The following is a 13272-nucleotide window of genomic DNA, read 5'->3' as shown; positions in this document are numbered from 1 at the left end:
CCATTAGCAAATTAAAGGGAACTTGTTGCTTAACAATGTTATTGATATGAAGTGACCCTTCAAGAGAGCAGGATGATGAATCTAGAGCTGGATTCTTGAGAACTCTGAGCTTCTGAAATGGTCTTAAGACTTCTTTCTCCCATCTCCTCCTCTCATGAAATGCTGTCTCACTTCTTCACTGAAAATGATCTAGTAGACCTGAGACCCGCTTAGAGTGTACAGTAGGATGGAGAAAGAAGATGATGGGCATGCTGGGTGGAAAAGATCAACAGAAGTGTCTGGGAGGAGGCTGGAATGGAAAGAGGAGAGGGTTAAACAGTGGTGAGAAATTTTTGGTCAGGGCAGGGAGCAGAAGGAGAGGGAGCTGTGTGTGCTTCTGCCATGACTGCCTTTCAGCAAAAGCAGATGGGAAGCAGCCACAGCACTGAGAATCAGGATACTTGGAGAGAACTAAGAGGAGCTTCTTGTCTTATATTGTATGGATGTCAGCTCACTTTCTAGGAATTCTCTTGAGCTCTATTTCATCTGCTCCAGCCACCGCCCTGGGTTTATCACTGCTGTGGTTTGGGTGGCCTCCTGGCCATGGACAAGGAGAGCTTTTTCACTCCACTGTTGACCTGCCTGCTGTGGCTGTGCTGGAACTGGGGCAGTTCATTTCTTTGAGAGTTTCATACCTCTAGTTGCAACAAAGCTTCCCAGCCAACATTTTCTGTGCTCTGTGGCATCCTCACACACAACTGCCTGTCAGAATGGTGATTTAAAACTGGACAGCATCAGCTGTTTTCCACATCTGTGTTTCCAGGAACAAGTATTTCCTAAGCATAGCTAGAAAAACTGTGTTTCTGCTCCGTCGTGGAAGAGCTGGTTTGCCTGACCACCATGGTGATTGAGGTACTTCTTCAGGAATGAGCCTTCATCTTGCTGATCATCACAGAACTCTTATTGGTTGTCTCACTGGTGATCAAGGAACAAACAATGATGATCTGCTGGAGCTGATAGCTGAAGAAATGTGGGTGGTGTGAAGATCAGTTGCATCCTTGGCTGCAGTAACTGTGAGGTGGAGAAGTTCAGGATATGTGTCAGAGGACTTGCATGAGATCAGTACTGACTAATACCGAGATGAAATGACATCAGGGATGTAGCAGAGTGCACATCCAGTGAGTTTGAAGATAACAGGAAATTTGGAGGAGTGGTTGGTAACACTGCCCAGTGACGGTGTTCAGAGACCTCGAGAGGCTGGAGGAACAGGCTGACAGGAACCTAAGAAAGGTGAGCAAGGGGGAATGCACAGCCCTGCCCCTGGACTGTTGGTGGTCCAGAGACTGGGAAGTATCATTGCAGAGAAGGACTTGAGGTTCCTGGTTGACAGCAAGTTGAACATGAGACAGCAGACAGAAGGCCGACAGCATCCAGGGCTGCCTCTGGAAGAGCATTTGCAGCAGGTCAATGCCAGCAAGATGATCCTTCCTTTCCACTTGGCACATCTGGAGTGCCCTGTGTGCAGCTTCCCAGTATGAGAAACTTGCCATTCAAAACCTGATAACACAACCTGCTTTATTTGACCTTGCTTGAGCAGGGCATTGGACAAGACAACCTCCAGAGATGCCTCCCAGCCTCAGCCATCCTGTGAGTCTCCGGGATTTGTTTTCCACCTTAAAGAGGGCTGGCATTTATTTTGGGCAGAAACAAGTGATTGAAAGCAATTTAAAACTATTTTACTTAAGATAGTGCCGGATCTTCTGCTCCTGGTAAAGGTTTGGCACATAGAGGCAAGTCAGTTCCATAGATTTGTATGTAGAGTTACATGGAGACAAGTTCTAGACCTGCTGGCACTACAGATACTGCAGGTACTTTAGCAAGGAGGAAAATGCCACCAAGAGAAGGTGAGGAGAGATATCCCTGAGCACGGGCACAGACTGAGCCTGTGGTGAGTGATGAGCAGTGTCTCATGAGGTCATCTCTGTACTGAGTGACCTTTGCTGTGGACTTCCACGTGTAAGTACTTGTGGTGGCAGTGAAAATGATGCTTTCATGAGCATTTAGGTGGTAAGTCCATTCAATTTTACAAAAGGACATAGATTCTCTAAATGCCATTCGAAATCTGGGTGCATCTTGTGAGCTTGAGTGTTTTTGAAAACCTGTGAAGAGTGATCAGTCCTCTGAACTTTACCATAAAACTACTTCATAGATTTTATACTATGCTGTTGGACATTGTATTAACTTGTTCTGCACACACCAGATTTTTCAGCAACAGATGAGAAAAAAATTATTAAGTAGGTCTTCATTTGGATTTCCCAAATACAGAAATTCTGAAATTTTACATAAATATGTGGCTAAATTTTAGGTTGTATATGCTTTTGAACAATTGTATTTAAAAATTTATTTGAAATGCATTTGTATATTTTAACATGTCTTGCGTATTCAGATGCTTTTACCCTCCAACTCAAATGTTTAGTGCATTTAACTGTTTTGGGGTGGTATGTGTGGCTGGGGAGCACTGTTTGGTACTGACTTCAGATGTGTTCAGATGCTGGCAAAGCTCCCTGCTGTGGAGGCTCACAGACCCCTGAAACTGCTTTGACATGGTTTATGGGTAACAGTGAAGCAGTAGCTATTTAAAAAGTGGAGATAGTTCTGTGTGAGTCACTGTTGAAACTTCTGTCTCAGGGAGAGCTCAGCACAGAGCTTTGGTACTTCCAAGGCAGGTGCAGTTGGAAGTGTGAAGAAGCTCTTTGGCAAGGCTGCAGAGCAGCCACTGAACTGCCACTGACAACTGATTGCAAATGTCTGATTGCAAGTGCTCTTGGTTTCTGCCTTGCCAAAAAAATCCCCAAACCAGAAGAGCCCGAATTCAGGCAGAATTGAAAGCTCAGACATTTTACTGCCGTGAGGAGATCCTTACATCAGTCTTTGTTGGCTGTGTCTTCATCCCTACACAGCATTGCCTGGGTCACTTTCCAGTGCCCTTATGGAGTAGGACATCCAGGGACCACACTAGATCAAAGAGATGAGGGTCCCAGGCTCGTGGGACTGAAGAGGAATGTGTGCCTGTAGAGTTGAAGGTACCTCTACTGCTCCGTGCTTCTGCATGAGACAGGGCTCCTCATCCCTTCTCCTTCCTGTCAGGAAGAGTCCTGACCCTTCTGAGTGGCAGCACTCAGATAAGGAGCCAGTGGTACCAGTGACCATTTTGGTGGCCATTTTCTGTAAATTCTCTACGAAAGAGTCTACAGTCAGTATCCTTTCACTCCAGGCACTGCCTGTTTTACCTGCTCTGGGGCTGGCAGCCTCTGGCCCTTGCTGTGACAATGGCTAAAGGCTGTGCAGACTTTTGGGACTAAAACTGTCTCCAGGAGCTGACCTGCTGTGCAGTGGGAGAGCAAAGCATTGCTTATGGGCTAGAGGGTGTTGGGTGGCCTCGGGCCATGGCTGTGTGCTGACCTGTGTGCCTTCCTCCCACAGGGAACGATCTCTTCCTGGTTGCAGTCCATGAGCTGGGGCATGCGCTGGGTCTGGAACACTCCAATGATCCCAGTGCTATCATGGCTCCTTTCTACCAGTACATGGAAACACACAACTTCAAACTGCCCCAGGATGACCTCCAAGGAATTCAGAAAATCTATGGTGAGCAACCCTACCTACTTCTTTACTTATACCAAGTTTGAGCCTAGGGAGTGTTTTACAATTAGCCCCCGCATGCCTGCAGATGGTGAGCTGCACTTCCTGCCAGAGCTGAGTGGGGAGCTGTTTAAAGCCCTTGATCCAGGACTAAATACCAAATGACTGCACAAGTCAGGATAACCAAACCTCTGTGATCCCACTGCTGCTCCATCCCTCACTGTGTCCCCAAATCAAAGAGTACTGCAAAGGGAAAAACAGCCTTTGCTGTACCCAAGGTTTGTCCATTGGGAACAACCAGTGCAAATAAAGGAAAAATGCAAAGAGCCTGGAACATGAAGGAAAGGTTAAAAGTATTTATGCACTTTTTTTGCTCATTCTCTATAAGGTAAGTGAAAGAAGGTTTGGATCTGCGTAGGGAACACTTTGCTTCTTTTAATCTCCAGGTGAGCATGTTTTACAGCGTGTGCCACAGAGATGTTGGGCAAATAGGAAAATAGGGAAAAGGGGCAGAGAGATTATGGAGAAAACCAAGGGGCTGCAGATGTTGTGGTGCCCTATGGTGGGATTGTGGATACCAGGGTGTGAGGACAGGAACTTGCGGAATTACTGCTGAAGGAGACTCTGAGAGCAAAGAGAAATCTAGGTTTTAGGAGCTCAAGGGGAGACTGAGACTAATGGCCACAGTCTGTGGCAACCTGTGATAAATAGGTTTTGTCAAACATCTCTGATTTCATTTTTTGTCGAAAGTACAAGTTTGACAGACAGGTTACTGAATAAATGCATCACAGAGCAATTGTACCATGTAACTGCAGCTGGAGTCAAATGTTGGCTCCCAGAAGCAGTGGAGCAGATATAGTATGAATTAAAAGTGAAACAAATACTTTAAGGTGGTTGTCAGTGGGAAAGCTGGTGTTTCTCAGGGCTTGCTGCGGGGATTAGTGTCAGGCTGACACTAGTCAATGTTTGCATCAGTCATCTGCCAGTGAATTTGAAATTGCTGCTAATAAAATGTGTGCCAAGACCTGTAAGATTCTAAAGCAGTGTAGCAGGACTTCAGAAGTCTAAACTACATCTTAACTGTTTTAGTCAGATTTGGTGTTTGTTTTCTGTGACTGGATTGAGATGCATTTGTTTAAGTGCAGATGCTTGGAAAAGTCTCTTTCTGGGCTAATTTCTCTGACTTGTGAGGGCAGGGGGAAAAACCAGGCACTTGTAGAGTGCAGTCCAGCCTCAGTGTGAGGCAGATATCCAATCTATGTAAATCAGGGAGTACTGCAAAGGGAAAAACAGGCTTTGCTGTACCCAAGGTTTGTCCATTAGGAGCAACCAGTGCAAATAAAGGAAAAGAATGCAAGGAGCCTGGAACATTAAGGAAAGGTAAAAAGTATTTATGTGTTTTTAGTTCACCATGTAAAATAAGATGGCTTGAAGTACACCCAGGGGAACTATCTTGTCTCATTGGTGCATTTTCTTGTTGATCATTACCAGAGTGAAGTTGCATGCTATTTGTCCTATGATATTGTTTAATTATGAATACTTTAACATAGTACATGTTCTGGTGCTCAGGATAGTGGAGACTCTGGAGGGTTTTGAAATCAAGTGCTGGGTAGTCAGTGTTAAACTTTCATTAAGTAATAGATCTACGTGTTAATTTTTGAAAGCTACCAAAATGCCATTATGCTGTTTCTATTCTGAAATGTTAATTTAGTTCCTGTGAACTTTTATTAATCAGAAAGAGAAAGCCCATAATTTATTGCAGACAGTGGAAGTACAATCCAGAGAAAATGACTGGTTTCTCTGTTTTCAGACAGGTTTTTGGAAAGGGAGCAGATAAGGAACTGACAGCCTTCCTGCTTCACTTTTGGGATTCAAGCCAAAATCAGCAGGGGCTGAGCTCTGAGGCCTTTGAGCTGGAGTGGGCTGGGGATGGTGTTAGGGGTTGCAGAGAAGAAGGAGCAGCTTCTGCAGCAGGAGCTTTTCTTCCCCAGATAGAGATTTCAGCCCTTGGTACAGAGTTACAGTCTGAAAAACAAAGCTGAATGTAAAATTAGGTTTTACGCTTATGGTTCACAAAAAATTATGGAAAATGCAGGTGAGGCTTCTCCCTGGAACTAATGATGAAAGAACAGAACCCTTCATGTGATCTTAAAACTGAGATGGGCCTGCTGAAATATCCTTCTTGTAGCTTAATCAGGAACATTCAATTAATGTATTTTATTTCCACAGTGCCACTCTGCTTTGTTGTGCCTCGGGAGTGCCAAAAGCCCATCTACCTGAGAACCTCTCCAAAACCAAAAATCTCCTGTTCTCTTGCTATATTGACATACTCTACAGTGCAACAGCATGTTCTCAATATGTATTATTTAGTAACCCACTCTGCAGTCAGACATAGTGCCACTGTCTTGCCTGTTGCATGATTTTTAAAAAATAGTTATAATCAAAACTTCCAATTTTTAATTCCACTGAAGTTGCTAGAGCAAGGAACAGAGGCTCTACTAAAGCTGAAGTCCATTTTGTCTCCTTTTGAGAATGATGCATTTCAAATGTGATTTATATTGTATCTGTGTTTATCCATTAGAAAAGAAACACTTCCAGATCTGTCACATAGTGATTTGTTGAATTTTTAATTTATTTTCCGCTGAATTTATTTCAAAACTCACCCAAAGAGACAGTAGGTGATGTGAACTCTTGTTTGTCCTTCATGCTGGTTAGTATAAGGTCAATGTTACTTCCATTTTGAGCTACTGAAGGCAAGGCCAGCAGCTCCCTGTGTGACAGCTGTAACACAAGCCAGCAATATTCCCAGCTCCTGAGAGCTGCTTCCTGTAGCATAATCCTTGACAAAACAAGGAAAGAGCAAGGCTCTGCTTTATGTGTGTTTTTCAGAAGGATATCTCCCTCTGTACTTATGTGCCCATGTCTCAAGTGACATGTCCAGGGAGGAATTAAACTGGAAGTGATACCAATTTGCAGGTCCCCTTGATACCCTGTTGTGTTGCCTCTTAGCTTTGCTAGTGTTGAGGCCAGGGCTGCAGGGAGCTGTACTGCAGGTAGAGAGCTGCGGCTGTGCCACAGAGCCTGAACTGGTCACCCTGTCCTGACAGGAGAGTGCACACAGGTGGGGCTCGGGGTTCTCCCACATAAAAAGTGACAGGACAAAAGGAAACAGCCTCAAGTTGTGTCAGGGGAGATTTAGGCTGGGTATGAGGGAAAATGTCTTCACTAAGAAGGTGGTCAGGCTTTGGAACAGCTGCCCAGGGCAGTGGTGGAGCCTCTGTCCCTGGTGGTATTCAAAAACTGTGTGGATGTGGCACTTGGTGATATGGTTTAATGGTGGGCTTGGCAGTGCTGGGTTAAGGGTTGGACTTGATTATCTCAGAGGGCTTTTCCAATCTGACTGATTCTGTGATCCCATGATTCTTCACATCCTGCCCTCTGTACTGGTTTGCAGTGGGGGATGAAGCAGCCTCTCATGGGGAGTGACCCTTGTGACACTGTCTGCAGAGCAGAGGGCTTGACATGATGTACAGGGAAAACTGATATCCACAGGGCTGATTAACCAAGCCATTACCTTCAAGGGTTTCAGAGGTCACAAAGGGGAGGTTTCCTAATCATTCAAAGGCAGACCAGGTCATTAACCTTGGAGACAGCCTCAAAGATCTGGGTCATCCCAGGTCTCACTGAGGAAGTGTAAGCATCACACATCTGTGCAGTTCAAACGAAGAGATCTCAGTCAGTGCACATACTCCACCCCTGAGGGCTGAGTCCAGATGGGGCATGAAACCACTCCAGCCCCTGTCTGAGGAACTGACAACACCAGCATGCAAGAACGGGAGATCAGCAGGGCACAGCATCCATGAGCAACCAGGGCCCTCTGCCAGCCTCAACCCTTCAGGGCAGCATGCATGGGTTCCATAACCTCCCTCCCCTTTTCCCAGTGACAGCCATAGAGATTCTTGTAACCTACAGACCCTTCTGACCATCCCAGATCCTTGTAAATACACCTACGTGTGAGATGGCTTGTGAGGAAACAGCAGAAAGACCTGGTGGAGAATTTCCATGTGGTGACACTGCATTGTGAGTGGAACCATCAGAGCAAGCTTTGCTGTCATGTGGGACCTGCAAATGTTCTCTGAAAATGTCCTCTTGGATATGGGGAGGAAGTAGAGTAACATCAAGACCTCACCTGTAGAAGCTGCAAGATTTGGGACGTGTGGCTCAGTGCCCCATGGTACTGTGCTCATAGGAGGAGAGGGGAAGGAAAATGCTTGGCAATCAGGAATCTGGAGGGATGCGCCCTGCTGCCACATCTCTGGCATGTTGCAGAGATACTTGGCACCCTCTCTGCGTTGCATCACTTCATTTGCACCTTTCCTCCTGTCCACAGACTCTGTTGGACCCAGCAGGAAACACCAGACTCCACCCCTGGTGCATCCACAGAGCCTCACCTGCTCTATGCCAGGTCTTCATTCCCACTCCTCTGAAACACAGGGAGTAACTGCCTGGTTCCCAGTGCTGCCCTTGGGCTCCACCTGACACCTGGAGGACTCTGCCAAAGGGGAGCCCATCTCTCTTGGGAGGTTTCTCAGCTGATGGAAAAACACTGGAGTGTGTTATGGCTGGTCAGGAAATACTTTTCTTATCCTACAGATTGTTCTGAGTGTGGAAAAATGTTCTGTTTTGCTGTGGAGCAGATGTGAGGCTTTTGAAAGTTTTTCCAGAAGCAAACTGGAGCATCTTGCAGAGCCCTAATTTCTCATCATTTGCCTGCCTAAGCCTGGGAATTTTCAACTCAGTTTTCTGGCACCCAAAGCACAGAACCCAAGTGCAAGGTGAATCACCTCATTCCAGAGCCCAGGAGAGCATCTCTTTGGCTTAGAACAAGGATTGGATGTCTGCTGTGGACACTTGTCTCCCAGGTGAATGCCCTATCACCTGGAGAGCAGTTGTCATTCAGAGGAGAATGTCTGTGTGAGAAGGGCTCGAGAAACCCTTCTGCTACCCAGGGAGGATCACAGGAGCCTTGACTGTCCACCCATTGTTCTGTGGGTGCTGGGGCTTGTTCTGCCCTGTGGCAAGGACCCAGGCTAACTGGGACATCTTAACTCACTTCAGCCCTGAAGGCTGAGCCCAGAAGTGCGCTCACTCTGTGAGTGAGTTTGTCAAGTGGGGGAGGGAAGGGAGTCTTTCCTGCACTTGGAGTTTTGTGGACAATCTCGGGCTCCTGAGGTACCTTGTTGGCAGCCACATCATGTAGTGTGAACTGGGGCCTCTCTGCATTGCCCTGGAGCTGCAGAGCAGCCAGCACAGCAGCCAGGTGGGTTTCTCCTGCTCTCCCTGGCTCCCGTGGATCACAGGCTTTGACTGGAGCCTTGCCTGTGTACCTGCACGGCTGGTTCAGTGCTGCAGAAACACGCTGGCAGCTCAGCTTCTTCTAACCAAAACCCTCCTGTGAGTTATTCAAACCATAACTGTAGTCTGGAGAACAGTTTTCTTCTTAGAATGAAGAAGATAAGGACAAGCCTTTGTTTGCAAGTGGATGGCTCTCTCCCCTGAGCTGACCCAAAGCCTCCTTTGTGCTGGCAGGCTCAGTGAGCCACTGGCTGGGACAGGCTGAGCCAGGAAGGTGCTGAGCCTCCAGGCAGGTGCTGTGCAGTGAGGGAACACTCTGTCAATAGCCAGGAGGACAGTACAACTATATTTTGTCCTCAACTATCGACACAGTGGCTCCTAAATGCCTCCTCTCTCTGTGTTATCTTCACAGGTCACCTTGGTATTCAGATGGTCTGCGACAGAGGAAGCATGAAGGGAGGAGGCTAAGTGCCAGTGGTGGAAGTCACACTCTAAAGGTGATCTGCTGTGATCCAAAAGCTTTCTGACATTCTTTGCCTTGCTTCTGATAGAGAGGAAGAAACTATTCTTCTCCATACAGTGTCTGTAAAGTCCCAGCAAGTTGCTTCCCTCCAGAATGTAGGGTTTCCAGCTCCAGGAGATTTCTTACCTGCTTCCTCTGTGGAAGTGGCTGCAGGATCAGTCCCATGGGTGGACTTGGCTCTGGCTGGGATCACACAGGATAACTAGGAGACTGGGTTGCAGACCCATGCAATGACCTCTCTCACTTAGATTTTTCTAATTAGATATTTTTCCTCTGTCTGATTCTCTGAAGTTGCTTGGAAGTGTAGTGGCAGAGGATGTGGTTTGTGTGTGCTCCTGCCTGGTCACACTGGTGGATGTGATCGGTCTCTGTATGAAATATCACAGTGCCAGCATGTCTTAAGTGACTCTTGGTTCACACACTCACCTCTGCTGCTGGTAAACCTGTTCCATCCTGCCTTGAGCTGTTTTGGAGGCTGGTTACTGTGATGGGAGACTGGAAATAGGAATGACAGTGAGCTTCCCTAATGGATGGGATCTGCTCATTCTGCTTTTGTGCCAGGTTGGGCTCTGCAGTGCCTTAGGTCTTCTGAGGGAGCATCTTTCTCCACCAATGGACAGGCTCTGCTTCTGCTTCCCATCCCCATAACTGTACACCAAATTCTGCCTGAGTAGCACTTGGACCTGAGGATTTCCATGTTTTCAGTGTGCTCCTCTGCTCTCCACATGTGCACAGCTGTAGGATCACCTCCCACCTTAAGCCACACTCAGGGACTAAGTGGAGGCAGCAACTAAAAATGAAAAGGCAGTCTGTGTAAGTGTGGGAGGAGACAAACCTTTGCATTTGTCTCAGAATAAATTAGAAGGCCTGGGTTATAAAAACAAAAAAAAAAGAGTGAAAGGTAGCAAGGAAACATCCGTGGCCAGCAGAGAAGGGCAGTAAGAGGAATATTTGAAGTGAAATGACAAAGTGTGCATCCAAGCAGCTTGCAGACCACCTGCAGCATGTGTGGGAAGCCTTGCCAGGGCTGGTTTGGCCATGGCCAGCAGTGAGTATGTACAGAGCCAGCTTCCCTTGGTGGGCCTGACTTGAGGTCTCTCCCCACTGATCTAGGAAATGTTTTTCCCTAAAGCAAATCCCTGGTTCATCTGAATCCTTGCTGCTTGACACCATCTTGACCACGGTGTGTACGACTGCTTCTGCCATGCCAGTTCTGTGTGGCTGCTTCAGTGGCATTTTAGCCATGTAGAACCTTTACATTGGTGCCCTGGGTTGCAGGTGCTGTTTGAACTTTCCTCTTCTCCACAGAGGACGGTGACAGGCCATGGGCATTGAAGGTGAACAGGGGGGCTGTACAGGACTGCCTGTACAGGGCAGGGCATGCTGTGACTGGGTGCACGAGTGGTCCTCACTTGTGCAAAGACAGTGAATTAGTAACTCCAGTCATGGAAGTGTTGAATTTCCATGCTGTAAGCATAACACTACAGTCCCTATTCCGCACCTTATGGTCAGTTTTTCTGTGGGTCAGATTCTCTTGAGTCCAATGAGTCTTTGTCAGACACATTTGTCTTTTTTTTTATTTAGGTGGTACTCCTGTCTCACCCTTTTTTTTCTGTTACAAGAGGAGAAGGAATTAATGTTATGTCCTCATCTTACTGCTCATGGTCATCTCTGGTTTGGTCAGTGCATGGCAGCATTTGCCCCTTGCAAAGAGAGAGGGGGAACAGCAAACTACACCTCCCTGGTGTTTTCTGCAGCAATGGGCTACAGCTGACCCTTGTGCCAGGTTGTTGGCAGGGGAATCCTCCCAGGTAGGACAGGCCTTAGAGGTTTTCCAGTTATTTACCAGCCACATCCACTCGAAGCCATGGGGAAGGCAGCACAGGAGGGAAGGGGTCATGCTGCTGTTTAATGAGTGTCTGCAGTGCTCAGTAAATTACTAATTATTGTCCCCTTGTCCCAGTCAAGACTTCTCTTTCCTAATACAAGCATTTCCATCTTCACTGAGCATGCGAATTGTTGGTTTCCAGACTTCATTTACTTTGGTTCTGCACCAAAATGGCACCAAGTGCCATTTTTGACATCCAAAACTGGTTGTGAGCTTCCTGCTGCTGCAGGAGCTGACCACTGCTGCCTCCTCCTAGAGAGCAAACTAGAACCCTGGCTGTCCTTGTGCAGGGTCCGTCTGGGGCCCCTTTCCCCACTCCCAGCCCTTCCTGTGCATGTCCCACTGCACCGAGTCCTGCCTCCAGGAGCTTTCCAGCCTGTGCCAGACACCCAGCAGACCTGCTGCCCCCCGGGAGGCGCCTGTTCCTCACACCACAGAAAGGTCCTGTGGGTGAGAGCAGACAGTGTCAGTGGCTGCCAGCAGGAACAGCAGCAGCACATGTGGAGATCCAGCTGGATGTAGGGGTGCTGTGGAATAAATAAGAGCCTGAGGACTGAGACACCCATGTTGTAGATATTCTGAGGAAGGAGGTGGTTTTGTGGGTCAGCTCTTGCCGTGCCCTGTGGTGCCTGTTAGCAGCTGCAGCATCCTGGGTGCACTCCAGAAATGCATCTTCCAGTTTAGTTTGGTCCAAAAAGGATATATTTAATGAACTTGAGTGTGACTAAAAGCACAGCAATGGCAGAGGACTGGGCATGTCTCCAAAAGCACCTCCTGAGCTGCCCTGCAGCACTCTTGTGGATGTGCCCACCCTGCCTGGTCCAGCCCTGCTGCTCCTGTCACAGGCACTGTCTGGAGACTTCAGCTGCATCCCATTTGGGAAAATCCACAGGTCTCTGGCAACAGCAGTATCAGAGTTTGGAAATTTTGTGGTCAGCTAAGATACTGGGCACTGCCCCAGTAAGATTGGAGGGGATGAGAAATATACAACATCAGTATAGTATTTGTATCCATTTCATGTAAACAGCTTTCCAAGGGTAATCATCATCAGAGAATCCTCATAAAGTATTTCTGTAAACAATATTTGACATCTTTCATTAAAGCTCTGGAATAAAGTAAATAAAAATAGTTGCTAATAACTGCACATGGCACACAGTATCACATTATGAGGACAAGTTGCTCTGAAGAAATACAGTTATCCATTTGAAAAGCTTTAGGAAAGAGGTGTAAGTCTCAAGATCTGAAAACGAAAAGCCATTGCAACAACAGACCTAAGGAACTGTTTTATTTAGTTCATTAAGGAGAATCTTGAAAAGTATTCCCATCAAGATCTATAAATGATGAAATGTTGGGACACTAGACAGAAGAAAGAAAACACTGAATTTAAAGCTGCAGAAACTCAGGCAATGGGTAAGGCAGACTTCAGCTGTGACAGGACTTAATTATTAAAGCAGTTTACTGTGCATTATCGAGGATTTTCTATGCTTGAAATCTGCATCTGCCCTGGAAACACTGTGCTCATTGCAGGACTTGCTGGTGAAGGTTTCTGGCCTGGTACTGCAGGAAGCTGGACTTTACCATCCAAGTGGTACTTTCTGAACATCATATCCATGAAACCTGCACATGAGATTCTTACTGTTACATCCTTATAACAATTACTGAGGTGGCTTTCTCTGGTGGATTCTCTGTCATCAGTTATGAGGATATTCCTAATCTGGTCACCCTTCCAGGACATGTTAAGCACTCATTCATTTATGAACCCTTTGAAAATGGAACATTTAAGAGTTAAGCTGCTGTGGAGACTCAGGCACCAAACCAAATTTCAGATTGCACAGTTCAAAATGTTTATCTGTCAAAGCCCTCTTCTAACCCCACAGATGTGACGCCT

At 46.7% G+C, this 13272-nt stretch overlaps 1 protein-coding gene across 2 annotated transcripts in view; it reads left to right on the top strand.

Annotated features, from left to right (window-relative positions):
* Nucleotides 1-13272, top strand: part of MMP24 (matrix metallopeptidase 24) — a 47955-nt gene that overhangs the window by 23319 nt on the left and 11364 nt on the right. For both annotated transcript variants that reach the window (XM_063404705.1, XM_063404706.1), the window contains exon 5: nt 3463-3624. In XM_063404705.1, coding sequence (XP_063260775.1) covers nt 3463-3624 — 162 coding nt within the window. The remainder of the gene's footprint in view (nt 1-3462; nt 3625-13272) is intronic.

Source organism: Prinia subflava, chromosome 8 (genome assembly GCF_021018805.1).
Source record: "Prinia subflava isolate CZ2003 ecotype Zambia chromosome 8, Cam_Psub_1.2, whole genome shotgun sequence".
Taxonomy (NCBI): Eukaryota; Metazoa; Chordata; class Aves; order Passeriformes; family Cisticolidae; genus Prinia; species Prinia subflava.
This window is presented reverse-complemented; position numbering and strand designations above follow the sequence as displayed.